Source organism: Syngnathus typhle, linkage group LG3, assembly GCF_033458585.1.
Source record: "Syngnathus typhle isolate RoL2023-S1 ecotype Sweden linkage group LG3, RoL_Styp_1.0, whole genome shotgun sequence".
NCBI classification, from domain to species: Eukaryota; Metazoa; Chordata; class Actinopteri; order Syngnathiformes; family Syngnathidae; genus Syngnathus; species Syngnathus typhle.
In genome coordinates this window covers 19,221,237-19,248,623 of record NC_083740.1, presented here as the reverse complement: position 1 = coordinate 19,248,623, position 27,387 = coordinate 19,221,237, and the positions used below count along the sequence as shown (strand labels likewise).

The 27,387-nt window shown below is 40.4% G+C and overlaps 1 protein-coding gene across 7 annotated transcripts in view; it reads right to left on the bottom strand.

The window, feature by feature from the left end:
• sh3pxd2aa (SH3 and PX domains 2Aa) overlaps positions 1–27,387 on the bottom strand; it is a 78,285-nt gene that overhangs the window by 38,057 nt on the left and 12,841 nt on the right. For all 7 annotated transcript variants that reach the window (XM_061274084.1, XM_061274087.1, XM_061274085.1 and 4 more), the window contains 3 exons: positions 13,360–13,435; positions 12,261–12,337; positions 7,564–7,655 (listed from right to left, as the gene is read on the bottom strand). In XM_061274084.1, coding sequence (XP_061130068.1) covers positions 7,564–7,655; positions 12,261–12,337; positions 13,360–13,435 — 245 coding nt within the window. The remainder of the gene's footprint in view (positions 1–7,563; positions 7,656–12,260; positions 12,338–13,359; positions 13,436–27,387) is intronic.

Here is a 27,387-nt window from a genome sequence, read left to right as displayed (position 1 = left end):
TATATAAATTTCTCATTTCGTGTCAAAACACTATTTTGTGCAGACCCATCTAATATACCGTATTTTCCGCACTATTAGGCGCACCTAAAAACTTACATTTTACTAAAAAAAACAGTGCGCCTTATAATGCAGAGCGCCTTATATATGGATCAATTGACGACTAGTAAATTACAAGGTCGCATCGCTTCCCAACATTACGGCAACTGTAGTCAGGGGGCGTCACCGAATAGCTGTTGTACCCGCGAGGCTATTTCATTTCAAAATAGGCTGCTCCGTTAATGTTTCGAGTAAATTTACGGATTGATATGGAAGGGAAACATAGGTAAGCAGTACCAATGTGTTAGATCAAACTTTAGTCAGTTCCGATCATTTTATAGGAGATTGTTTGAGAAACGCGATTGTTTACACTTTGCTGAGGCTCATGGGAGATTGCGAGCTGAGGCTCATGGGAATTTGCGGATGGCTAATGCTATAACGATAGCTGCTATACGCACCAGGCTATTTCATGTCAAAATAGGCTGCTCTGTTAATGTTTTGAGTAAATCTACGGATCGATATGGAAGGGAAACATAGGTAAGTAGTACCAATGCGTTAGATCGAACTTTAGTCAGTTCCAATCATTTTATAGGAGATCGTTTGAGAAACGCGATTGTTTACAGAGGGCTCGTTGGTTATTGGCTAGTGGATGCATACCGCAACCCTAGTCAACCTCAGTTTGTTGCAGTATAGCTTCTATTTTATGCGCCTGACAATCCGGTGCGCCTTATCTATGGACAAAGTTTTAAAATGGGCCGTTCATTAAAGGTGCGCCTTATAAGCCGGTGCGCCTAATAGTGCGGAAAATACGGTAATTCAGATTTGTTTTAAAATATGTGTCTTAAACCAGCCACTATGGCATTGACCATTTTAAATATCTTACTTGTTGGGGATCAAAAGTCAAAATTGCTGTAACGGCATCAATCCGCCACTGCTCTGATTGAGATAGATCAATAAATGCTTTCATGCAAGAGCACTCACAAACATACCCTCCCAAACACCTCCCATTGGCCTCAAGTCCTGCTGACCACATGCTTTAAGTGTTTAACCCATTCTATGCCATGCTGGACACTCCTCGTACGTTGCGCTACAGTCTCAAGTGAGTGTATTGATCCCTCTCAGCAGGGGGAGATGAAAAAGCTCATCCATTAAGGTTGAGTCAGTCTGCCGTCTCTCTCTGCTACTTACAGCAGACAGTGCAACAGACAGATGAAGGAGGAGGAAGTGGGGAAAATTGCTTCGGAACTCAACGGTTTTGCTTCTCAATGCTCCTTCTGGAATGAAATAGCGTTGAGATCCGAAGTTCTACTGAACGTACTTTGAATTTACATCCAAGTCACCGGTAAACATGGACAACGGTGTGTTCAACAAATATCTTAAATGCTGAGTCTTGCAATGTTCTTATACAACCGAAAAACGCGAGACTTATTTTTTTTAATAGCACCCCCAGTTTTCAGTAGAATGGAACTGTGCACTTTTACAGTAGGTCAACTATCACTAGTTGCCATCGGTTTCTCAGATATGCTTTCAATAAGATTAAAGCTAAGTAGGAATAAATAACCAAAAAAGTAAAGTGAACCCCGATGCTATTATCCATACCTCCGCCTAGAGGGCATATTTCCACTTCTGATAAATCCATCACAATAATTTTCCCATACACAGGGGTGATGGGTTTATTCTTTTAAGTTACAATTAGACATGCACCAGAAAGAGACAGGAAACAAGAGCACAATGTGAGCCAGCAATACTTGTTGTGCAACAACGGACAGTGGAGCGCTCAGTGCTCCAAGGACATTCAAAGTTCCACTTCCCCTGTGCTGCCTTTTATTGCATTTGACCCGGTAGGAGGCAGTTCCAAGACTCACAATACCCTACTACATGGAAATAATTGTGTGTGCGTGTCCTGACTGTGATAGTGTGTGTGAGAAGTTACAACAAGCGTGTATTTTTATATGATAACATTCATCTTCCAATCCATCCATCCATCCATCCCACCCATCCATCCATCCATCCCACCCATCCATCCATCCAAATCCATCCATCCATCCATCCATCCATCCATCTATCTATCCATCCACTTATATAATATATACTGTATACATACTATATACTAGGGGTGTAACGATTCGTTGATACACATCGATTAATCGATATAATGCTCTACGATTTGTTAGCATTGATGCTAAACGTAAACATCGATCTATATCGCCCGTTTTTGACCTTGGACATTAGACGCGACTTTATTTTGAAATCCAGTTCATTGTTGCTTGCTTCCTCTTTCTTGCGTGTTGTGTTGTGAGTAGAGCAGGCACGTGAAAGGGGAGCCGACAACTACGCGGCTCCTGGGCTGGTGCTATGGCTAGTGTCCAAGAAGATGTGGAAATTCACTCCCCTTTGGGCTTCAAGTCATTCGTTTGGAAGCACTTTGTAATTTCCTAAATAAAGAGTTTGCAGTACCTTGTTGATTTTGCGTATGAATTGTTATAAATCAGGATATTGTTCTATATCGATCGTAGAGCACTATATCGTGATGTATCGTGAATGAATCACAGCAGGCTTTAAGATATCGGCAAATATCGTATCATGCTTCTTTGTATCAATATGATGTCGTATCGTGACAAAACCCGCGATTTATACACCTACTATATACATACTACATATTTATGAATACCGTATTTTTCGGACTATAAGTCGCGGTTTTGTTCATAGTTTGGGTGGGGGGGTGACTTATACTGAGGAGCGACTTACATGTGAATTTTTTGATAAATATTCAAATTTAGAAGAAAAATAAGAAAAAACGTGAAACCGCGATAAACGAACCACGATGTAGCAAGGGATTACTGTAATTTGAATTTCAAGTGACATCAGCGGCGCAGCAGTTGTTTACATAAAGGACAAAGATTCGATCATGGGATGACGAAGGGCCCCACGTACTACCGGCATCATTAGCGGCTTTGTTTGTAAGTGACACGGAGGACGAAGAGTTTGAAGGATTTAATGATTTGGAGTGACACAGAAGGTTTGAAAAACTATTACGGCTTTTACGCACGCCCGGTCCTACTCTACGGAGCTCTCTTTCACCTCCATGGATGGAAGTCAGGGGCTGGCGGTCAGCCGGGTGGCTGTCCGGGGACGGTGGATGGGGCTCGGTCATGGCTTTTACGCACGCCCGGTCCTATTCTATGGAGCTCTCTTCCACCTCCGTGGCTGGAAGTGCCACCTCCGGGGATGGAAGTCCACGCCGCCACACGCCTGGAAGTCGACGCCGGTGCTTGGGGCCGTGCGGCAGTGAACTATTTATGTTATAGTTATTTGATATACCGTATTTTCCGCCCTATCAGGCGCACCTAAAAACCAAGATTTTTATCAAAAGTCGACAGTGCGCCTTATAGTCCGGTGCGCCTTATATATGGATCAATTGATGAATTTGTTGATCCATACTGGTTGTACACAGTGCTCTGCCAAAATGTTTTACTACGTTTTAGTACGACTAGTAAATTACAAGGTCGCATCGCTTCCCAACATTACGGTAACTGTAGTCAGGGGGCGTCACCGAATAGCTGTTGTACCCGCGAGGCTATTTCATTTCAAAATAGACTGCTCCGTTAATGTTTCGAGTAAATCTACGGATCGATATGGAAGGGAAACATAGGTAAGTAGTACCAATGCGTTAGATCAAACTTTAGTCAGTTCTGATCATTTTATAGGAGATCGTTTGAGAAACACGATTGTTTACACTTTGCTGAGGCTCATGGGAGATTGCGAGCTGAGGCTCATGGGAAATTGCGCATGGCTAATGCTATAACGATAGCTGCTATACGCCCGAGGCTATTTCATGTCAAAATAGGCTGCTCTGTTAATGTTTCGAGTAAATCTACGGATCGATATGGAAGGGAAATATAGGTAAGTAGTACCAATGCGTTAGATCGAACTTTAGTCAGTTCTGATCATTTTATAGGAGATCGTTTGGGAAACGCGATTGTTTACACTTTGCTGAGGCTCATGGGAGATTGTGAGCTGAGTCTCATAGGAAATTGCGGATGGCTAATGCTATAACGATAGCTGCTATACGCGCGAGGCTATTTCATGTCAAAATAGGCTGCTCTGTTAATGTTTCGAGTAAATCTACGGATCGATATGGAAGGGAAACATGGGTAAGTAGTACCAATGCGTTAGATCGAACTTTAGTCAGTTCCAATCATTTTATAGGAGATCATTTTAGAAGAAACGCGATTGTTTACAGAGGGCTCGTTGGTTATTGGCTAGTGGGTGCATACCGCAACCCTAGTCAACCTCAGTTTGTTGCAGTAAAGCTTCTATTTTATGCGCCTTATAGTCCGGTGCGCCTTATCTATGGACAAAGTTTTAAAATGGGCCGTTCATTAAAGGTGCGCCTTATAATCCGGTGCGCCTAATAGGGCGCAAAATACGACATTTTATTTCGTGTAGAAACTTGTATATGTTTTATTGTTACAGTTCAGTAGTTGTTGGCTCGTTGAACTCTTGTTTGTTAAATAAAGAGGCATTTACCAAACCTACGTCTTTCTTTGTACTTTGTTAACGCTATAATATAGTTATATACTAGATCGGTGGAATAACGACGAGGCTAACGTCAGGGCGCACGCGTGGAATTGTTGACAAAGGACGAGGAATTTGATTGATGGATTTAATGATTTGATGACAGGTGTTCTGGAGCCTATCCCAGCCGTCATCGGGCAGTAGGCGGGGGACACCCTGCACCGGTTGCCAGCCAATCGCAGGGCACACAGAGACAACCAACCATTTGCACTCGCACTCACACCTAGGGACAATTTGGAGTGCTCAATCGGCCTACCAAGCATGTTTTTGGGATGTGGGGGAAAACCGGAGCGCCCGGAGAAAACCCACGCTGGCCCCGGGAGAACATGCAAACTCCACACAGGGAGGGCCGGAGATGGAATCGAACCCGCACCCTCCTAACTGTGAGGCGGATGTGCTACCCAGTGCGCCACTGAGCCGCCTATTAGAGATGCACCGATCCGACTTTTTCAGTTCCGATACCGATACCGATGCCGTGGCTTTGCGTATCGGTCGATACCCGATACCGATCCGATATTATGGTTGACTTAACAAGCTACATAACTCTACATGTGGAACATAAAAGACCAAAGGCAATGGCATCAGGCAGACTACACAGTTCTTTGCTCTAAATTAGGGGTGTCCAAACTAACGGTCCAGTTTTTATTGGCCCGCACCAAATTCTGAAAACATAATTGAATATGGCCCGCACAAGAAGCTTGAGCTCAGCTTCTCAGTTTCCACACTAGATGGAGCCCGCCACACAAAGCGTTTGACGTCCCATTAACACCCCCCCCGGAAGAGAAGCGAACACGCAGCGTTTGACATCCGATTAGCCTCCCCCCCCCCCCCATTCGGGAGAGAAGCGAACGCGCAGCCTTTGACGTCCCATTAGCAACCCGAAGAGAAGCGAACGCGCAGGGTTTGACGTCCGCTTAGCAACCCGGGGAAGAGAAGCGAACGTTCGCTCCATGTTTGCGTTTGTTTAGAAAACTCTCGTGGCATGCGGCACACGTGCTGCTGACGTATGACGTAGCCCGCGTCCCAATAGATTAAGGAAAGTATCGGCTCACAGATCGGCTGTATTTTCCGATACCCGATCCATCTATTTTGTTGATATCGGGGCCGATATCCGATCCAGATATCGGATCGGTGCATCTCTACCGCCTATAATAGCTTTTTGATATATAACTTATATATCGTTATACCGTCAGCGGCGCACGCACAGCGTTGTTGACATAAAGGACGATCGATGGATTAAATGAATTGGAGTGACATAGATGGTTTTATAAATGTGTTATTTATGTAAAAGTTATTTGAATAACTCTGAATATTACGTCAGGCCCGTTCTCAGCTCTTTGTTTGTGTTTATGTCACGTTAGCATACCTATCGTTTAGCCTATTGCTCGTTCATGTCTGTTCTTGGTGTTGGATTTTGTCGAATAAATTTCCTCCAAAATGCGACTTATACGCCGGAGCGACTTATGTATGTTTTTTTTCACGTTATTGTGCATTTTATGGCTAATGCGACCTATATTCCGGAGCGACTTTTAGTCCGAAAAATACGGTATACATATGAATATACATCCATATATATAAAATTTTCTTGTTATGCATCATTCAAAGGCATTCATTCATTCTTCAAAACACTGGACAATACGTGAAACTATAGTATGTGAAACTTCAATATTATCATTTTAGTGTGAGCACTGACAAAAAGTCAACCAAAAAGGGAGCAGGATGAAATCCCATACGGTTAATTTGCATGAACTACTATGATCCCTTTAGTTATCCTAAAATGTCTTTAGTACAGACACTAAAAGCATGCATAATCAAATTCATTTGAATAAAAAACACCTATGTCTTGAATGAACAACTTTGTGTCTTCAAAGAAATTACTTTGCAAGGAGAGCGCACGCACGCACTATTGATGCACCAAATATTTAATATCCCTCACAACTCCTGACATGACAAATGTGATTTCTAATGCACCAAATTAAAATAGCATAAACCGGGCTCCTCGGCAACAGTGAGGGAATTTTATTTATAGAGGGGCAGAAAAAAGGATTAAGGAGATGAAAGAGTAACAGTGAATCGAGATTTAAAAAACTGCATGGCCGGTGAGGAAAAGGAAGCTGTTGATGAAAGCTAGATTGCCCATTGCTGGTAGTGTTTGTAACCTTGAGACATGACATCAATTAAACATAACTGAACATAAAGCTGAGCTACAGCAGTGCTTAAGAATTGTATGAGCCCACCGCCTAAAGACACAACTGTCCTAAATTAAACAGGTAAAATGTTGAGAGCTCACTAAAATGGAAATTAAACAGTTTTTGGGGAAGTTAAAATAATTCATGCCCCCATTTTTATGATGGGTGGGGTAATAAATGTGTTTATGCGTACAGAGAATGACAGGGGGACTGGGAGAGAATATCTATTATGCTTTGGAGGCAGGTAGGGGAGAGAACTCAAAAGGCCAATAGGATATAGGCTTAACAAGAATACTTGGATAGAGTGCTTGGAGTGGATACAGGAACATTTTATAAATTAGCAGTGTGATAGTGGCATTCAAGTTGGGAGAGGAGAGAGTGACCAATTAAAAGCTACCCAAAGGGCCTGCCTCCTGCTATTATAAATGCCTTACACTTTCATTTCCCTCAACTCTTTCCCCCCTCACCCATTACACATCATTTAATGAGCTTGTAAGAAATCTGAGGAGTAAAAGCTGATACGGTAATGGACTAAAGGCGAAATGCTGGATGAATCCATCAACTGACCTAATTGGTTTGCTGAGCATGTATTTACTGTGAGTAACTTACACGTATGTACAAATTTTACTGTGTGCATCCATACAGACTTGAATCAATGTAGAATTTCACTTTAATGAACGATAATCCCCAAATAGAAGATCTTTACTGCAACTTTAGCCAAAAAACATTACGAAAAGCTGTACAATCCGTAAACACTCACTCCACAGGGGGGTTGAGATCTTCAGCTTTTGTTTCAAAGAAGCGTAGCACCTCTTCACTCTGGGAGATGTGAGGGGGGAGTCGCACAAGTGCCTAAACAGAAAAGGATTACAAGAAGTAATGTAGTATTATTCAATTGAAAGAGTACATTAGAACATATAACCTGTGCAACATTCCAAAATAATGTCCCATTACTGGTGAGCTTTTTTTTTTACATATAGATGACTCCTGTTCTGGGGACTGCTACTTAAGGGACTTAACATAGAAAATGACACAATGAGGATGGTACATTTTTTGATGGTCAGATACTGATGACCATCTGTGAGGCTTTTATTTTGAAATTTTCCCTTGCAAAACATTGACGGTACAAGAAATAAAGAAAACACTGCAAGTTACCACAGTTTTGTTTGCTATTAGCTGGTTCAATAGTAACTAGATCTGACCAACGTGTCGCTTGTTGTTGTTCAATATTCATTAACTCTGTCTGCATTTGTTAGTAAATTAAGCAGGCAGAAGGGCTGATATTCGCATTCTCACGTTTTGACACACTCATGAAATGGCGAGAGAAAAATGGTGTAAAAAAAAAAATTGGCTACCCAATTACTGTAAGCAAGTAAATTAAAAAAAAAAGCATCAGACAGAGAAGATATGCATGTTTTAAACATCAGACTTTCAACTGATCTGATCACCTATATTGAATTGGGCAATATTTTGCATGTTTTGTAATATTTTATTACCGGCTCTACGTGAAATTTGATGTGTTTCTCACATATCCGCTACAAAAACAAATTAGTGAACAGTTGTAGATTATGGCACTACCTGTCAATATGTAACCATTTCTTTTGCTGTGTATTACTCTGATCCACATGTGCGGCTACTAGTACATGTGGATTTAAAGATCTTAACTCCTTTAGTCCAATTGCAGTCTGCAGTTAAACTTTTTAAAATTGCATAGATTATTTTTGTTTAAGATCTATGCAACTGTTGGGTTCCATGTTCACTATTAATATGGCAACTATACAATGACAGCATCCCACCACTTTAAACAGTTGGGGCTCATAAATTCTTTATTGAATACGTTTTTGAAACAATTCCAACCCAAGTATTTATATTTACTGCATTTTGAAAGCATTTACATTAGTACAAATGATCAAGCGCTGCTCGTTGGTTAATGAATTAACATTTCCTACTCAAATCACATGCCCCCTCTTTCCTTATAGGGGAATTTAAGATTGTTAACATAGGCAAAAATGATTGAGGATACTTTTGTTTATAATGTTGATATTTTGTTGATACACCGTCACAGTATAAGTATATGCCATAAATAAAATATTTAAGTCGACATATTGCTCCATCTTTTGATCCATGATTGTCTTTTTAAATTCACTGATCTGCCCCCAAAATCCTGATTATGAGGTGTATTAAATACAGTATACCAAAGGTTTTGACATCTTGGATTTAGCTCCATGGAGGTTCATTCACAGTCAACAGTTTAAAAAATAAATGAATGGGAAAGGGGCAAAAAAAAAAAATATTTTATCTTAATGCTTAATCACCTGACACATTTGCCACTAATATCATAGGGCACATTCACTGGTGATGCCAAACCACAGAAGGAGATCATATTTCACTGTCACCATCTATATTTAATGGTCTGGCGGTTCCAACAAAGATGTGGCACATGGCATGCGGCGTTGTACGTTAAAAATAATCTGTGTGCTGTATGCAGAATGTTGAATCCTTGTTCTGACCTGAGCAACATTCCTAATGTATTCATAGGGTGCTGTAATATTTAAAGAGTCTTGAGGTTTTGATTGAAGAGCTACTATCTTGCTGTGTACCTAAGGCTGGATGGACTCAGCATCCCACAATCTCCAGAGAGCAGATGCTTTGAGAACACTGGGTAATTACTCTTCCTCTCTGTTGTTTGCCTCGTGAACAGGATGTAGGAAGTAAACAGCTCGACACGCCAGTAGTGGGAGAGAAAAAAAAAAAAAAACAGGCTCGCTATAGCAACTGTAAACATTACAGTGCTTCAGGTTATTTGGGTATGAGTAAGGCACTCTAATAAAGCCAAAGAGGAGAGAACCGTTTTTGTATCATTGTTTTGTTTTATCAGTATGCATCTGATTGCTTTTCAGTTTGGTTTATTTTGTAATCACTACACATCACATTCAAGCTGTTACTGTACCTTGTGTTTCAAGAAATCAAGCCTATAAGGAAACAGGAAGGAACCAGCAGGGGTCTAAATCAGGCATAAATGTGAAGAATAAGGGAAAAAAGGAAGGTGAGAGGACATTTTCACCCCAATGAATACATCCTTAATTGGAATTATTTCATTTTAATTCATTTGAAAGGGAGCTGGGTGTGTTAGCGTGATCATTTATTTATAAATATGAAAAAAACAACAGCTGTCTACTATATTGTCCGTATCATCGAAACATTCTATGTTTACATTGTACTTGTATTGGCAAATAACCACCGGGTACCGTATCCGCATTTGGAATATGCGTGGTTTTGATCTGAAGATATGCGACCGAGTCCAAGCTCAAGGCTGGATTTACACTGTATGGATTAGGTCAGGGGTGGGCAAACTACGGCCCGCGGGCCACATCCGGCCCACGGGACCGTTTAATCCGGCCCGCCAACCCTGAATAAATTGTATTATTAAAAATTGTTTTGGGTCATTTTGCCTGCAATGACTGCGTTTCCCCAGTAGATGGGGAAGCGCTCGCCTGCGCATTTACTACCGGAAGCCGTGTCAGAAAGCTCGGTGCACACTCACAAGTGCGTGTACGTACTCAGTAGTACGGACATGGCGCACTCGCGCTCTATTTGTATCAGTCCTGAATTTAGAGCGTGGGCTGTGACGACAGCATTCTTGTAATTCGCGCGCTGAGCTTTCAGATACAGTTTTACGCTAAAGCCACCTACAAACCTTCCCCTGGAATCCTTCTATTAAAATGAGTCGCCCAAGGAAAAGCAAGGTGGACAGTGCCGAGTGTTTAAAAAAGAGTGGCCAATTTGGCTCGACGTACGCGATGTGACATCAACATCAACCTGTCACAGATCGAGGTAAACAGACCAACACCTCGGATCTCTCCTAAGAATTGCCACAACAAGTTTTACTCCAGACTATGACGTACTAGCAAAAAAGGGAGACCAACAACACTGTTACCACTGAAAATGAAGGGGAGTCTCTCAAGTTTGTTGTAAAAAAATGCATCTCATTTTCAAACAATGCAGGATGCTCAAGGACATTGATGCACCACCTGTTTGGGACTAATCTTAACCTGTAAAGTTCTTAAGGCTTACTTTAAGGAAGTGTTTCCCGTTTCCTCACCTCTGTTACCAGGTGTTTGTGAGTTAAAACTCTGCTCTGATTTTCAGATACCCCTCACCGTGTTGCCGTTTTGATTACTTTATTTGGATGTATGCTTTCACCGATTCTTCAAGATCATATATTTGGTCAGAATGTTTGCTGTTTGATGTGATCTCATAAGATAAACATCTTCCATTAATCTGACCTGCAGGCACTGAAGTGATGGAGACTGTTATTCATAATAACTGTGTCGTATTTTATGAGAATCACTGATAGCAGTTTTTTAGTGATTCTTTTTTTTTTTTTTTTAATGCTGTTAATAAATGCATTTGTTTTCAAAAAACTTGTTTGGAATATCCATGCTTTACTACCTACTAAAGGCCAAAATCTTTTATGCAATGACCTTTCCAGGTCGCTTATATTACTTCACACAAACACTACGTCCATCTGCTCCTGGTTTGGCCCTCCGGTCCAAATTTAGAACCCAGTTCGGCCCGCGAGTCAAAAAGTTTGCCCACCCCTGGATTAGGTGGTATAATTATGATTTTGTTCTCTTAACTGGCAATATTTGTAAATACATCATGGTAACAAGATAAAAAAAGGAGCATGAAAAAATACAACAAAAAATCCAAGGCTATGTTTAAAGTATTTTCGACAATTTATTTCCCCCTATTTAAATTCGAATAAGTTCCCTTTCAACAAGCATTTAAACTTGAAATATACAGCCAAACGTACTGTGTTGCTCCTGTTTCGTTTTTTTTTTGGTTGGTTACCGTAAATCATAGCATACATGCGCTCTATTATGCGCCCTGTGTGTGGGTTAAGTACAGAATATTAAGCAATTGAGTCTGCTCTTTTTAACTCAAATTGCATAATGGAGCAGAAAGTACCGTAAATTATATCTAATTTAAGGTTTGTTTTATTCATGCTATATTGATTACTTTGCAATGTCACTGCCTAGTGTTGTCGATTGTGAAGCTATTTTATGTGTTCTGTCAGTGTAAACATAGCTATACTGAATATGTGTCACTTGAAATGCACATGTTAAAAAAATAAATTTAAAAAAAGAGTTGAATCAGACTTGGGCAGTTGAACCCACAGTGTAAATCCAGACTAAATGTTTTAACAGTTGTCTACAAAGTTGGATCTTACACAACGTGTTCCCAGCACAATATCAAATGTAAAAGTTGTGTAAAATATGAGAAATCATACTTGCTGTTAGAGTCCCATGACTACAACTGTGTCCAAATCACATATCCTATATCTGAACCATGTGAAAGGAGAACAGGGCCGTGACCTTTGACCTTAAACAGACTGTTGATACTCCACAGAGTCCGTTGGGGAACTGAAGGATGTTTACAATAAGGTTTCTTTACCCTGCAGTAGTCGTCAATGAAACGCAGTCGCTTCATGGCCACATCTCGCACATGACTCCTTCGGAAGAGAATTTTGCCTGCATGACAGCAAAGGGAGCAGATCAGTAAAAAAAAAGGACATTTTAACCAAGGAAAAAGAAACGTTTAGATAAATGATCAACCACTTGCTCCCCAAAACTAAGAGTAAATAACATCAAATTTGGCTGAGTGGATGGTTTGACATGCATGTAAAACTCTGGTCCACCAGCAGATGTCAGCAAGGTTTGGCTCTGTGGCCTTATGATCACAGCAATATTCACTCCAATATGAATACAACATACAACAGTTAAACGTTTCATAATGGCATCAGTTCAGTTTGGGCTCTGCAACATTTATTCCGAACACTGCGTAATTATATATAAACATAAATCATGTCATGGGACAGAAAACGAACTGTAATTGATGCCATGACTGAGAACCAGTTGGTTGTAGGCTTTATTAATATAGAAAAGGAATCCCTCAAAGGAGGTGGAGCACTTGAACGGAAATGGAAAGAATTTAGTTAACATTACGTCTTGACGGCAGGCTTTAAACGGAGTGTTTGCTAAAACACGGGCACAATTTAATCATCATTTCCATAAAGAAATCAACATAATCAACTTGTGGTAGTATACTATGCAGACGGACCCAACGCAATACATTAGTGTGATAAGCAAAGCCACCAAACACTCAAGAGCCACAAGCATCATATTGATCACAGCCACTCTCCCGTGGGCTAGCATGAGCCTGAATTGTCAGGTGGTGATTTACAACAGAAAAGACAAGCATGTGTGGCGTGCCCTGGATCAATGCAAGGATGTGTACACATTAAACGAGGCATACATTCATAGCCAGACATTTGGTAAGTGAGCCTGAAAAATATGAATTCTCAAGACAGGACAGGGATACAAACACATTTGAGATTAAAAGGTCATGGATTGCATCCTGTCAGCAGTAATTCGGATCTACACATGTGCAGAGCAAACACACATCGGCGCATGGCTCACATTGACGCACTGCGCATACATTATTAATATCGTCTTTTAAATAATGTCTTTTCCAGAGAGCAGGTTATTATTACCTGGGAGAAATGGGATAATCCTCTTCTTTGGATCTTTTTGCCCGCCCTCAATTGGAAACTTGTCAAGTATTTGCATCTATGAGAAGGAAAACAAGAGACATTTTGATGAAATAACAGATAAACAGATGGAGTTTATCATAACTAGTGCAATCTGAATTTAAATGCAGTGGTATTACATGTAGGATTATGATCACTGAAAAGAGAGGAATATCTATTTCCAAATATGTCTAAGAATGTCAGCTGACAGTAATGATGAACAGTAAGTATAAAACCAAAGGGTTTCTCATTATGACAGTGTTTTAAATGTAGTTTTCTATCAATCAAAACAAATCTATATTTTTTTATAGCAGCCAAGTATCCAAGATTGATGTGCAACTGTAACTTTACATCATTTAATCCTATGCACAACTAACTCATTTTCGTGTACCATTAAATAAGCTTGACAAAAGTGGTATTAAATCTTCTTTAACCGTGGAACATAACAAATACTCATTTGAAGTCCACGTAATTAGAGCAGTATTGGCAAAGGAAGAAATACCAGGCGTTTGTGGGAGTTAAACAAGCTGTCATTTAATCAAAATGCTCAGCAACACGAACATGGTGTGAGAAGTGCTGACGCTGAAGTTAGAGGCTGAGTGAGAAAGACAGAAAATGGCAAGTGACAAGGGACAAAAAAAAGATACCTCTGAGGTCAGTGGGTCCAAATCAGTGGGTCAGATTTGATTGTGTTTACAGTTTTTAGCACACAAATAAGTCAATCAACTGAGGCATGATTAGCGGGACACTAAAGGAAAAAAGAGGAGCAACACTAAGGGCAAATAATGACTATAATTAAAATAATAATAATTAAATAATTAAAATAATTAAAAAACATGAATGCGCCATTTGCATTTTTTTGTGTGGAAATTATGATATGCTTTTACCTTATTCAAAATGTGGAATTTGGTCTATTTTTTCAACAGTGCTGAAAATACTTTGCTTAGAATTAAAAATGCTTAGAATTAACATCTCATGAAACTGGTGTCTTGCTCTTTAGTGCAATGCTGTGTTTGCTCCTGCAGTTTCCCCATGCTGATCTGTCGCTGATGCCACAGTTTAGCATAGGGGTCTCAAACTCATTTTTATTGCGGGCCATTATGACAGTAACACCAAATAAATGTTTTATTGTCTCGTATGAATACAAATACACAACAAATAGATGGATTACCATTTTTTTAATCAATAATATTTTATTCAATTATTGTTCAACTTACTGTAAAAAGGCTAACAAAGTATTCTTGCAAAATCTTAACATTATTATTTATTACACATGCATATTAGAATTTTGGCAAACATTTGAGCAAAGATCATGGGAGTTGACATGGATTTTTTCACAGGCCATATACAGTGATATGGTGGGCCACATATGGCCCCCGGGCTTTGAGTTTCCTCCCTTCCTCTAATACTTAAAATCTTTGGCCAATTTTTCAAAATAGTCAAAGCCAGCAGGTTCAAGCTTGTCCTCAGTATCCCGCCACAGTGGACGGATTTCTGGCATGAAAAGAAATCCTTGCAAGCAGCCAGGCATCATGCGATCATGGGAAAAAACAGGTGTGACTATTTAGATCTGGTCATAAACTGATAGGAAAGACATTTAATATGCACAGCCACAAGGTTTGTACTTGACAACAAACACACCGAGTGGTTCATTAACAAGCATTAGTGCACATGGTGATTTATTATCATCATCAGCAATCCAAAATTTGATGACAAAAAAGACACACTCTTGCCAAATCATTGCTCCACTTCGAAGAACCTAACTTGACTGTCTCCTTGGTAACCAGCACAGTGAGGTTGCGAGGAAGTGTTGTAAAAGGATGTGATTGGAGGACGATGCAGAGCTCTCGACCACTGATGAAAATGTTGGTAGTCAGGTGTTACAAAAAAGAAAACAGGAGGAATCCTTAAGGCTCTTTTATCTCTTATCAGACACTACATGTGAGATCACCAGCGTTTAATGTACATGTATATGTCCGTTTGTTGATAATTGTGCAGTCATTAAGATTCAAGTGCTATAATAATGAAGTCAAACACAAACAGTAGTATTTAATCGGTCTTGACACTAGTCCCATTTATAACAACGAGCGAATTTATTTTGACTGTGATCAAATCTGATGATATCCTGGGTGAGGATACGTTAAACAATCAGACCGTATATTTGGTTGCAAAACATACTGGCAATCATCATTGAATATAGAAATTCTAAAAATATTTCACAATGATCAAATTCCTCTCACTATTTCCATTTACCATTCCATCACATTCATTTGATGAAACTTGTAAGTTGTATATTAATAGTGAACTTAAACTACAGCATAAATGAACTAAAAAGTGCATATTGATACAGTGAAATCAAATCATGTAGACCTGAGCACAAGTGCTGGACTTTTCATAGAGTGAGACAAACAGCAGCTCCTTGTTCATCCCATGCACATGCGCTAAGAATAGAGCAGCCATAAAAGGAGCTGTGAAAGTCTGTTGCCATCAGTTCAGGGATACCGCACAGTCCTTGGGCAGCAGATTGATTCTTTGACTTCCTGTTGGCGGTCATGTGATCACAAGGGTTTACCCCGGGCTTAAATGGAATGGAAATAAACACACAAGTGTTCAAGCGCTGGAACAACTCATGACCAGCATGACATGGCACCCATGTGATTTTCAAAAGGAGTACAGCCACACACCCATGCTCGCGAGGCAGGACATGGCATAAGGAAGTAATTTCTTTGGCTGTTAGCAGATACGGTACAGGGTTAATGATAAACCAGTGCTGTTCCCCACACTATCAAGCCCTTTAATCAGAGCCAACATTGTGTTATTAAAACGAAAGCTTTCATTTACAGGCATAGGATTATATGGAATTCTGTACACTTGAGAAAATGTTATATTTTCAAAAACATCTCTACTAGTTTGTGCCACACCACATTTACCGTAATTTTCGGACTAAAAGTCGCTCCGGAGTACAAGTCGCATCAGCCATAAAATGCCCCAAAAACTAAAAAAAAAACATATATAAGTCGCTCCGGAGTATAAGTCGCATTTTGGGGGGCAATTTATTAGATAAAATCCAACACCAAGAACAGACATGAACGAGCAACAAAACAGGCTAAACGATAGGTATGCTAACGTGACATAAACACAAACAAAGAGCTGAGAACGAGCCTGACGTAACAGCGTTATTAAAAAAAAATATTACATAAATAACACGTTTATAAAACCATCTGTGTCACTCCAATTCATTAAATCCATCGATTGTCTTTTGTCAACAATGGGTGCGCGCCGCTGACGCCGCTTGCACTTCGAAATATTACACAGGCCCATATAACGATATATAAATTAGATGTCAAATAACTATTATATAAGCAATAATATTATCAAACCATCTGTGCACTCTAAATCATTAAATCCATCGATCAAATTCCTCGTCCTTTGTCAACAACGCCGTGCGTGCGCCCTGATGTCAGCCTCGTCGTTATTCCACAGATTTAGTATATAACTAGATTGTAGTGTTAACAAAGTACAAGGAAAGACGTGAGTTTGGTAAACGGCTCTTTATTTAACAAAACAAACTTCCAGGCGTGTGGCGGCGTGGACTTCCAGCCACGGAGGTGGAAGAGAGCTCCATAGAATAGGACGGGGCGTGCGTAAAAGCCATGACCAAGCCCCATCCACCGTCCCCGGACAGCCACCCGGCCGAGCGCCGGCCCTCGACTTCCATTCACGGAGGTGAAAGAGAGCTCCGTAGAAAAGGACCGGGCGTGTGTAAAAGCCATAATAGTTTTTCAAACCTTTTGTGTCACTCCAAATCCTTCAAACTCTTCATCCTCAGTGTCATTTAGAAACAAAGCCGCTATTGATGCCGGTAGTACGTGGGGCCCTATGTCATCTTTGTCATCAATCTTTGTCCTTTTTATACACAACCGCCGCGCCACGCCGTGTCGAGCTGCTGACGTCACTTGAAATTCAAATTACAGTAATCCCTTGCTACATCGCGGTTTCACTTTTTTTGGGGGGGGAAAAAAACACATAAGTCGCTCCTTATTATAAGTCGCCGCCCCACCCAAACTATGAAAAAAAAACGTGACTTATAGTCCGAAAATTACGGTAATAGCATTGAACAGACAAGCACTGAATATGTGCAGCTGTCAACGGTGAAAACTGCAAGGGAAAGGATAACATAGTTGACCCCATACTCAACAATGATCTATGTCACAAATGTCAAAGTCAAGGCCCGGGGGCCAGATCCGGCACGCCACATCATATTATGTGGCCCGTAAAGGCAAATCATGTTTCAAACTCGATGTTTTTTTGTTAAAATACCAAAACTGTGAATTGTCTTCCTTTTAATAACAGTGAGCTATTGCAACAATATTTTCTTAGAATCCCACTTTCAAAATAAATTAGGAAAATTTTTTAATTTTACTAGATTCTGTTGTATGTGATAATATGAGTGTCCATCCTTTTCTATTCAAATCATTAATGGCCCCACGAGGGAAACCATAACTACAATGTGGCCCGCAACAAAAATAAGTTTGACACCCCTAATCAACGTTAACAGTCGCTACAATTTATTTTAAGACAATTACCAAGAATATCAGGAAGGTATGGGTGGAAGAGGCCACTCAAACATATAACAGACGGATAATTCTAAAATAATCAACTACGTATTATCTTTCTTGTGGGAGGTTCTCAGTGGTTGGAGACAGTCGTCTAAAAATACGAGCCCTGTTCTAGAGACGTCAACACTGAAGGGTGTTGTGTCCCGTCTGGTGATTCTGGCTTTCAATAATTTCAAAAGACAACAGGTGCAGCAAAGTTACATCTGTTCTCAACTCCTCACTTGTCATCCACAATCCAAGGCTGAGCATTTTGTGACATATGGAATCTGGGGACAGGCTTCAACTGGAAAAGATCCGTCATAGAAATACCCCGGGGCTGATTCCAGCTCAAGTTAAAACCAGCAGATGGTATTTGAAGCCATATAGTTGCGGAAAGCAGATGAAAAAAAAAAAAACGGAAATTTTAGACAGCAACACAACTTCTAACTCAATGTTCCTTAGTCACAAAATGTTTCTTCTATATTTAAGTAGGTACCTGACTAAGAATCATTTGAAGGGAAAATGTATCATTTAAAGGAATTTTCCATTTGAAGCATTGCCACGTAAATTAATCAGACATGTTTGTGGAAGTGTGCAGGCAATTTGCCAAAGACAAAAATGTATCATCTCTGAGGTACACGCACACACACGCACATGCACACCCATCCACACGCGCACACCCACACGCTCACAACACGCACAGACACACACACAATACCGGGCTGTGGGTATTTTGTACGTGTGTGTGTCATTCAATATTGGTGGGTATGGGGGGGACAGATTCACATTTATTATTGAAACATTACAATCCCCCTAGCTTTCAGTCGTTCACTGAATGATACAAACAGTCGCAAATACATAACGGCAACATTACACTTGTCAGTCCGACTAACTCCAAAATCCTTGTTACACAAAGGGCCACACCCCATTAATGACACACCGACCCATAAATGTAATACATAGAGATCTAAGATTTCAACCTTTTAAAACAACAAACTGTCTTTTCATACTTCTCAGACAGTAGGTATATCAAGGATCAATATTTTGTGCCCAGACATTTGCAAAGTGAAACCAAATCCAGCCATCCACTATGACAGAACAAGAAAATTGTCAAATGTAGTTCTCCATCATTTTAACGACCCAAAATGGTGAAGCTTCCAGGATACAATCTTCAGTGAGGTCCTTATACATTTAATACGTTTAATTTGGGTTCTTGAAAAGCGCTATACAAATTTAATGAATTATTATTATTATTTAAAAACCAATGGTCACCGTAGCTATATCATCTGTATCTATTCCACGTTACTCTCTGAGCATGTCCACTATAGAGAGCGTGGATGCCACTTCTTCCTCCAGTGCAGTTAAATTAAGCGAAGACACTGGTGGGCACGCTCTAGTCTCTTGCGGTACGCAAAGATTTTGGTTTTCACTGAGCGTGTAATTCTTTCCATTTGTCCTTCAGCGCAGTGACAGTACGTATATGAATCTTCCCATGGCAGCAGCATTTCTGGCAACTTTGTGCCAGAAAGTGGCCTTGCTGTGAGAGACAGATTTCAGCGCTCACTGACTAAACAAAACTGCACAGCGCCTTTTGGCACACAGCAACAGCATAGCCATTAGAAATATTTTTTTAAAAAAACAGCAAGAAAGTGAAAGGTCTTTTCAAATTTACCGCAAATTTCAAGTGTGTTTTTTTTTTTTTTTTTACTTTCTCACACATTTCAATGGCAAGTACGATCCATAATTTCTAGAAGGCCTCCACTGTCAATGAACACATCTTCACAACATATGAGTGAGTGTGTCAGAGTTCTGAATGGGAAAATCAGGATGAATGGAAAGCGCATGAATCCAGGCGCTTAAATAAGCACTTGGGTGCAAACAGGGGAATGAGGCTCTCTGAATACGGAGCTTAACGGCTGGACAATCTCAGTTGCCGCTGCCCAGCCATGGACCAAAATGACAGTTTCATGTGGGAGTTGGCGGCTATAGGCCGTATTCTTCCATTTCTGCTCAAGTTCTTTTTTCTTTTTCTTTTTCTTTTTACAGGGCTTTGCTTTGACAGTTTACAAAGTGCATACTCAGGAATGACTTCCGGTTCACATGCCGTGCATAAGCAGCTCATGTGTGTGCACAACTGCCTCTGAGATCTAACTCATTGAATTCTGAGGCTGGCTTTTGGAAAATAAATCTCAAACTTTAAACGTGGAATTAAATTGTGGAGTCGATAAGTTAATCGTCATCATACGAGATGAGCAACGCTGAGGTGTGCACCGCTTGTCCAACATGATTAATAGAGAATGTGTTTGTTCAAAGATGAAACAAAAAGAAATGATTCATTATCTAACTTACTATCACGCCTTTCCGATGACTGTAGAGGTTGTAATCGTGAAAGGCATTTCATGACTGCAGTTATTGCAAAAGTGAGCAGCGCCTTCAGACAAGCCGTAGCAGGTTTGAAGCTGAAAAGCTCTGCAAAGGTGAGAAGTGACAGCTGGCACTGATGTTTTTAGCCCATTAGTTAGGCTCAGCGTGCAGTCTATCCACAATGGGACCACAAGTCAGCTGTCACTGGCGCCATTCAGGTCGTCAACAATCAAAATGTCCAACATGTTTCACCTTCATGGGGCGTTAAACTTAAAACAGCCTCTGTGAAGCATTGGAGAAAAAGTGCTTAACTCCATGAGAATATGTACATTTTTCTCGGGATTAAATTAAGAGGCAGCATGGCTTCAGAGAGAAAAAAAACTCCAGTGGTAGCGGTCCTCCTCTGCTTAGAGATGGTTGGTGTGGACGGTCCAAGATAGACAAAAGCTTATCCAGCATCCTTCTTTTTGAGACCAGAGACTAGTACAACATCTGTACGTTTATATAACAGTATATATTGTTACTATGAAGGGAATTTATACCATTATGAGAATTTTAGAGAAGAATATTGCTCAGCCCGACATTCTTGGTTTTTAATCGTAATATTGAGAGTTTGAGCTGTTAAAAATAGATCAAGCCCTTGAATTTACACTATGCATACTGTTTGTGCATGGCAAGTTAACAACATTATTGACCAGGATAAAGATACACTCCTTAATGTATTATCCAAATGGTTTTTGGTGTTCAGCCTACTGCAGCAACGCAGTAAAAGTAAAAATGTCTAGGCTGAATCTATGCATGAATTCAAGTTCAAATTTGATTGGAGCATTGAGTTTTTGTTGACTTGGAAATCTACTTGAGAAGTAGTAGTACCTCGCTTAAAATATCACTATACCTCATACTTCATCTCGTCATTCTGTTAATTAATCCTATTAAATGAATCAAACATCAAAACAGGATAAGTCGTGTTGAAAGTGGATGATGAATGGAAACTGAAATGAAAAAAGAAGTGATCTTATTTGTCACTAAAACCTATTCAAAGAGAGCGGCTTTTTGAAAAGTTGATTCGTATCAGAGATCATTATCATTAACCCATGAGTATGATTTTGTAATCATTGACATTTACCAAGTTAGGCCGATTGAGCACTCTAAACTGCTCGTTGGTATGATTGAGAGTGTGAATGGTTGTCTCTGTGTGCCCTGCAATTGCCTGGCAACTAGTTCACATAGTGTCCCCCGCTTACTGCCCAATGTCAGCTGGGTTACCCTCCAGCATGCCCGCAACCCTTATGAGGAGAAGCGGTTCAGAAAATTGATGGACTGACGGACGGATGAATATAACATGAATATATGGGACCAGTAGTGTTTCCGACAGGGCCACCGCAACTTGACTCTTGAGGTTTAATGTTGAGCACTTGTCTATGTGAGGTACAGTGTTTTCCGCAGCAAACTCACAATACAATGTATAAAGTGTGTTTTAATGATAATCTGAGATTAGTGAACTATTGAAGAAATAAAATCATTTTTTTAAACCAAGTTAGAACAGGGTGTGGTGTGCGTTGGCAATCACACACCCTTTCTCAAAAAATTCTTTCTTATCCCAAACATTCATTCTTCATCTTTATTATTTTTTATATTTTATGTACATTTAGTATTATTTTATTATGTACTACATTTTGTTTTAATTAATACTTGATTAACAGGTTTCCTTTCCACAGACATTTTTATGACTTTTTCGGGAAACTGAGCATCCTCACGCATCAAGTGAATAGAATAGAATGCCTTTATTGTCATTGCACAGCAGGTACACAACGAAATTGGGAGTGGAACGGCCTCAAGCACAAAAAAGAAAAGTTATTTACAGGAAATAAAAACAGGACAGAGGCTCATGCAAAACAATGCCAGGATTGTGGACCCTGGTTGACCACATGGTGTCCATAAATCATGTGATATGGGTACATTTAACCAATGACAGAGCAGCGTGGTGAGTTTGAATAGTGCCCAGAGTTAGTTTTCTGTGGCTTTGCGTTAGCCTAGCTGCACGAACAGGTATTTGTATGTTTGTACAATCGCCAGAAGACAATGTCATCTCCAAACATTTGCATGTGGTACAGCTCACAGTTGTACTTGAAGTCAGACATGTAGCAAGTCAACAAGACTGGAGAGAGCACAGTTCCCTGGGGTGCTCGAGTGCTGCTCACAGCAGTGTCTGACATGCAGTCACCCAGCCTCAGCCGATAGTCAGTAAGCCATGCCTCAAAGTGTGAACTCACGCCTACCTCTAGCAGTTTGTCCCTGAGTAACAGAGGCCGGATGATGTTCAAGGCACTGAAGCAGAATCGCACACATTCATACAACTAACCTAAGTCAAAATCTTCAGTCTGCCCAACATGCATGTTTTGGGAATTTAGAAGAAATCAAAGAAACTGAAAAACTTTAAATAGAAGGAATTACATTGTCCATGAAGTTAATTGATGTTTGATGGTGACAATATCGATTCTAGCATGGAGGTATTCAATATCATTATTTACTACGGATTTAGGGATAACAGTGAACAACACGTAAATTTAGAGACACTGACAATAGCATCCATAATCTGCAACTACTTGGCCCCCATAACAAGCGGTGAAGGAACGCTTCATCGGAGTAAGTGTTGGCAGTGACGAAACTGAGAGGGGTCAAAAAGTGGTTTCCAAAGAGAGACATATAGAAAGGGAATATAATTGAGGCTTAGACAATGAAGGAATGAGATATGATTAAAATGATTGTGATCGAGGAGAACATGAGATGAATGGAACATTTGAGGGGAGTCAAGAGCAAGTGTTAAAGACTATTAGAGAACTCAGAAGAATACATTGAAACCTGAAGTTCCCTTCTCTTGTCTCTATCTCAGTTTTATTTTCCCTCATCAAATATTTGGACTGCAAGTTTCCAATGTCATGTCTGCTGCTGTTTACCCAATTGCTGTCCATTAACCTAAAGAGAAGTTAGATCAAGCCAGTGCCTCAGATTGGACACACAGTAACATTTCCACTAAAACCACAGATAAGCATAAACTGATACCTCAGCCAAAGTGTTTTCACAGGTTTTCATCTGTTTCTGCCAGGATAATTCAATTCAATACAAGGCCTGTAGTTATCAAACTGTACTGTATGCAGGACCACAAACGCAGTGATGACTAAGAGCACAATTATGTATTGTTTATATATAGCTTTCAAACTAGTCCTGCATTAACTCTCTCTAAATGTTCCTATTCCAGTTTTACACAGCTGAACAGATTCATTAATGATCAAATAATTTATTTGACAATGATCAAGAGATTATCTTCTTGCCGGTTTTGCGAGGACAGTCACCTCATGCTAACCTGTAAATACAGCAACACTGCTGATCTACAGCCTATGACATTTGTGCAGAGGGGTCATCAATGTCGTGCCTGCGGGCACCAAGGTAGCCCCCAAGGACGACATGAATATCTTGTGGGCCTCTACTAAAAATAGCTCAACAGTGATAAAGGGTAAATGTGATAAGACATTGTGATTTCCTTGAAATGTTCATTGTTACCATTTTGGTATTCCAAATAAAATGTCTAGCTTTTGAGTGTATGTGTGATTTCTCAATAGTTTTTTTTCACAATGACGTAGTAATACATCCATCTATTCTCAACACCTATTCAGGGTTATGGGGGGGGGGGGGGGGGGGCGCTGGAGACTATCCCAGCTACAATTGGGCAAAAGGCAAACTATTCCCTGAACTGGTCGCCAGCCACTCGCAGAGCACATATAGAGAGACGGGCAATCGGTAACACCCACATGCACTCCATCAATAAGCGGCAAACGATTCTGCGCTGCCCACACACAAGTCAGGCCAGTGTACCCCTACACTAGGGGTGTCCAAATTATGGTCCATTTTTAATTGGCCCACAAGACATTTTATAAATAGAATATGGCCCGCACTTCCTCTTGCCTGAGTGTATCCCACTTTCTAATTTTAACACCAGAGAGAGCTACTGTTGATCAAGACAGTTGCTCTACCAATAAAGAACAAAAGTAGATGAAGAAGAGACGTACCCCAAGATACGAAACACGGCAGAACCAAAGAAGCGAAAGTTAGAAAGTGAGCATCACTGCTCCCACTGAGTGCAATGCCGTTCTAGATTTAGGTGAGTAAGATATATTCCAAAGTAAGCGTGTGTTAATAAGCATTTATATAACACTTGCGACAAATATCAATGATGCACATAAATTCTGTCACTGGCCTGTTTTTGCCCAGTACTTGCATTTTTCTTGTAAACACACAGAGTACACACCGCTGTGCACAGTGCACAAACTGCACAAATAAAGTCATCTAATCTCATCTAATGAGGATTTGCTCCTTGATCAAGTGACATTTGTCCGGATTTTTGGCACGAGTGCCATCGGATCATCACCGCAGCTGGATGGTACGATTTACAAACCCAGCGCAGCTGATACTCACCAGAATAAGTTTAATTTAAAGAATTAAAATTGATAAAAGAAACTAAAATTATATACTTTCTGTTATTAAATCCAGTTTGTTAATCTCGCTAACCGTTTCAAAAACATGATAATAGGTGTGATGCTAAGCCTAATAATTTAAAGCTTACGTATTACGTTTATAAATTCTTCCGTTTTAAGTTTTACTCATTCAGTTGTGGTTTATTCCAGGCAGCAAGATGTGCACCTCCCTTTCCGGTTGGACATTTGAAGTTTTTTACCGAGGTAGTGTTCACTTGCGCCGCAAACTTTTTGATTGATTAAAACAGGGGCTATGGCTAGCGAGCCAGATGTGGCTCTTTTGATGATTGCATATGGCTCGCAGATAAAACAAAATATTCTCACTTGTTTTATTCCATCCATCGATTTTTCACTGCGCATGTCCTGTTCAGGGCTGCAGGAGCAATTGTCCATTATTTCAATTGGATGATACTGGCCTACGTTTGCCGTTGCTGGGTAAAACAGGTAAACGCCTCCTTTTGAATCAGTCTGAGACGGCGTCTGCTCGATCATTAGCTCAAAGCTAACCCTTCGACGAAGAAGATGGCGAAAAGAAAAAAAGACGACGAGTATCGTACATTTCAGGACGAATGGACCGAAGAATTCGCCTTTGTGGAGAGAGCGGGTTCTGCGGTGTGTCTACATAATTTGCAATGACAAAATTAACGTTTTTTCCGTGTATAATGTGCCCCCATGTATAAAATGGCATGCTGATGCTGGAAAAAAGCCTGTACCCATGTATAATATGCACCCAATCTTTATGAATTTCTTTTAATTTTTTTTAAAAAAAATTTTTAAGTCCCAATGATCGTCACACACGCAGGGAGGCAATGGGTCCCATTTTTATAGTCTTTGGTATGGTCTTAACTAGGGTGGATGTAATTTTTTTCGTTGGCGTTGATTTCTCCGACTGCCCGTAAACGCACCACCGCGCGCTCCGTGCGCGCATGTGAAAAAGGCGTGCGGACGTGAAAAAGGCGGTTCTGTATGGGAGAGACGTTGAAGAGGAATAAAAACACCCTTGGAAACCAAAACTTGCCCCTCGTCGTGACTCGGAGCCGCAACAAATGTTTCGGATTTGTGTAGGGTACATTGTGACAGACAGCAAACGAGCAGGTGATCGAGCAAGCGTCTGATACGAGAGCATTGTGGTCGTATGGAGCGTGTTTGAAGTGAACAGCAGAGACGAAAGGAACAAGGCAAAGTGTTGTGAAATAAAATATTACATGTAATACGCGTTTTGTTATTTGCTGATTGAAACTGCTAATTAAACTGTGAATTGAAACTAATAGGAAGAAAACAACTCTCGCTCTTTATATAGCTGACGTGTCTTGCGCATCCGTTCTGCGCATCTGTAATGGCGGCCTCCGTATGACGTCCGGTCCGCGATGGAGATTAAAAAACAAACAATATTTGACAATAACACACCATCAAGGATTGCACCATCGCATCAAACGATGTGTCGTCAATTATGAATTTTACTAAGTGTGTTGGGCAGGATGGCTGAATGCGATGCGCGATTGACAACAAACAAGAAGAAAGGTGATTTCAAGTTTTATTTCGGGGGAGATTTGTCATGTCTCGTCCCCAGTTTTGCTATGTGTCTAGGTTGCCATAGTTTCTGTTCGCGTCGCCCCTCTCTTCCTGTGTCACCTCAATCGATGTAACGTGTTTTGTATTTAAGCCCTGTCTGCCCCTCGCTCACCGTCGGATCATTGCATGTGTTACTGTCATGATGTGGTTTCTGTTCCTGTCTTTGGTAATGTCACCCTGTCTTTTTGTTCCACGACTTTGTCGGTCAGTCCTGTTGTTGGTTTTGTTGTACCATGACTTTCTTTTAAAAAAATATATATATATATTTAAAAAAAAAATTGTACCCATGTATAATGCGCACCCCAGATTATAGGACAATAAATTTGTTAAATTTTGCGCACTATACACGGAAAAAAACGGTACATCGTTGAAACGGTCGAATGTAAAGCGGCACTTCGACACGTCCCACGCTACCTTTGCATCAAAATACCCGGCGGGAGACAGCAGAAAGAAAGCGTGCCAAGAGCTTCTGAGCAGGGTGCAAGCGAGCCAGCAGCAAACCACTGATGGAGAGTATGCTAAAACGTTCATGCTGGATGTAGCCAATGAACTTTTTGATGATCTTCCGAACAAAGACAAGATAATCAAACGGATACAAGACCTGCCTCTGTCGGCAAGAACTGTTCTGTAATGGTGAGTGTTATAACATTATTTAAAAGAATAAATTCAGAGGCTTATTATACTGACATTTAGGTATAATAGCCCCATTGTCTTCAGCCATTTCATTTGCAAGCTGGTATGAGGTCAACCATAAAGGGAGAGAAAACACTGCATACTATCTGTTGCAATGAGAATAGGTTATGCTTGGATTTATGAGGCCGCAGGTTAGTGAGGTAAAGAAAGCATCCTTGAGCAAACTCTTTAACAAGGCTCCGTGCGAGGGATAGATGCCAAAGATATCTAGCATTCACCGACTCTCTTCCACA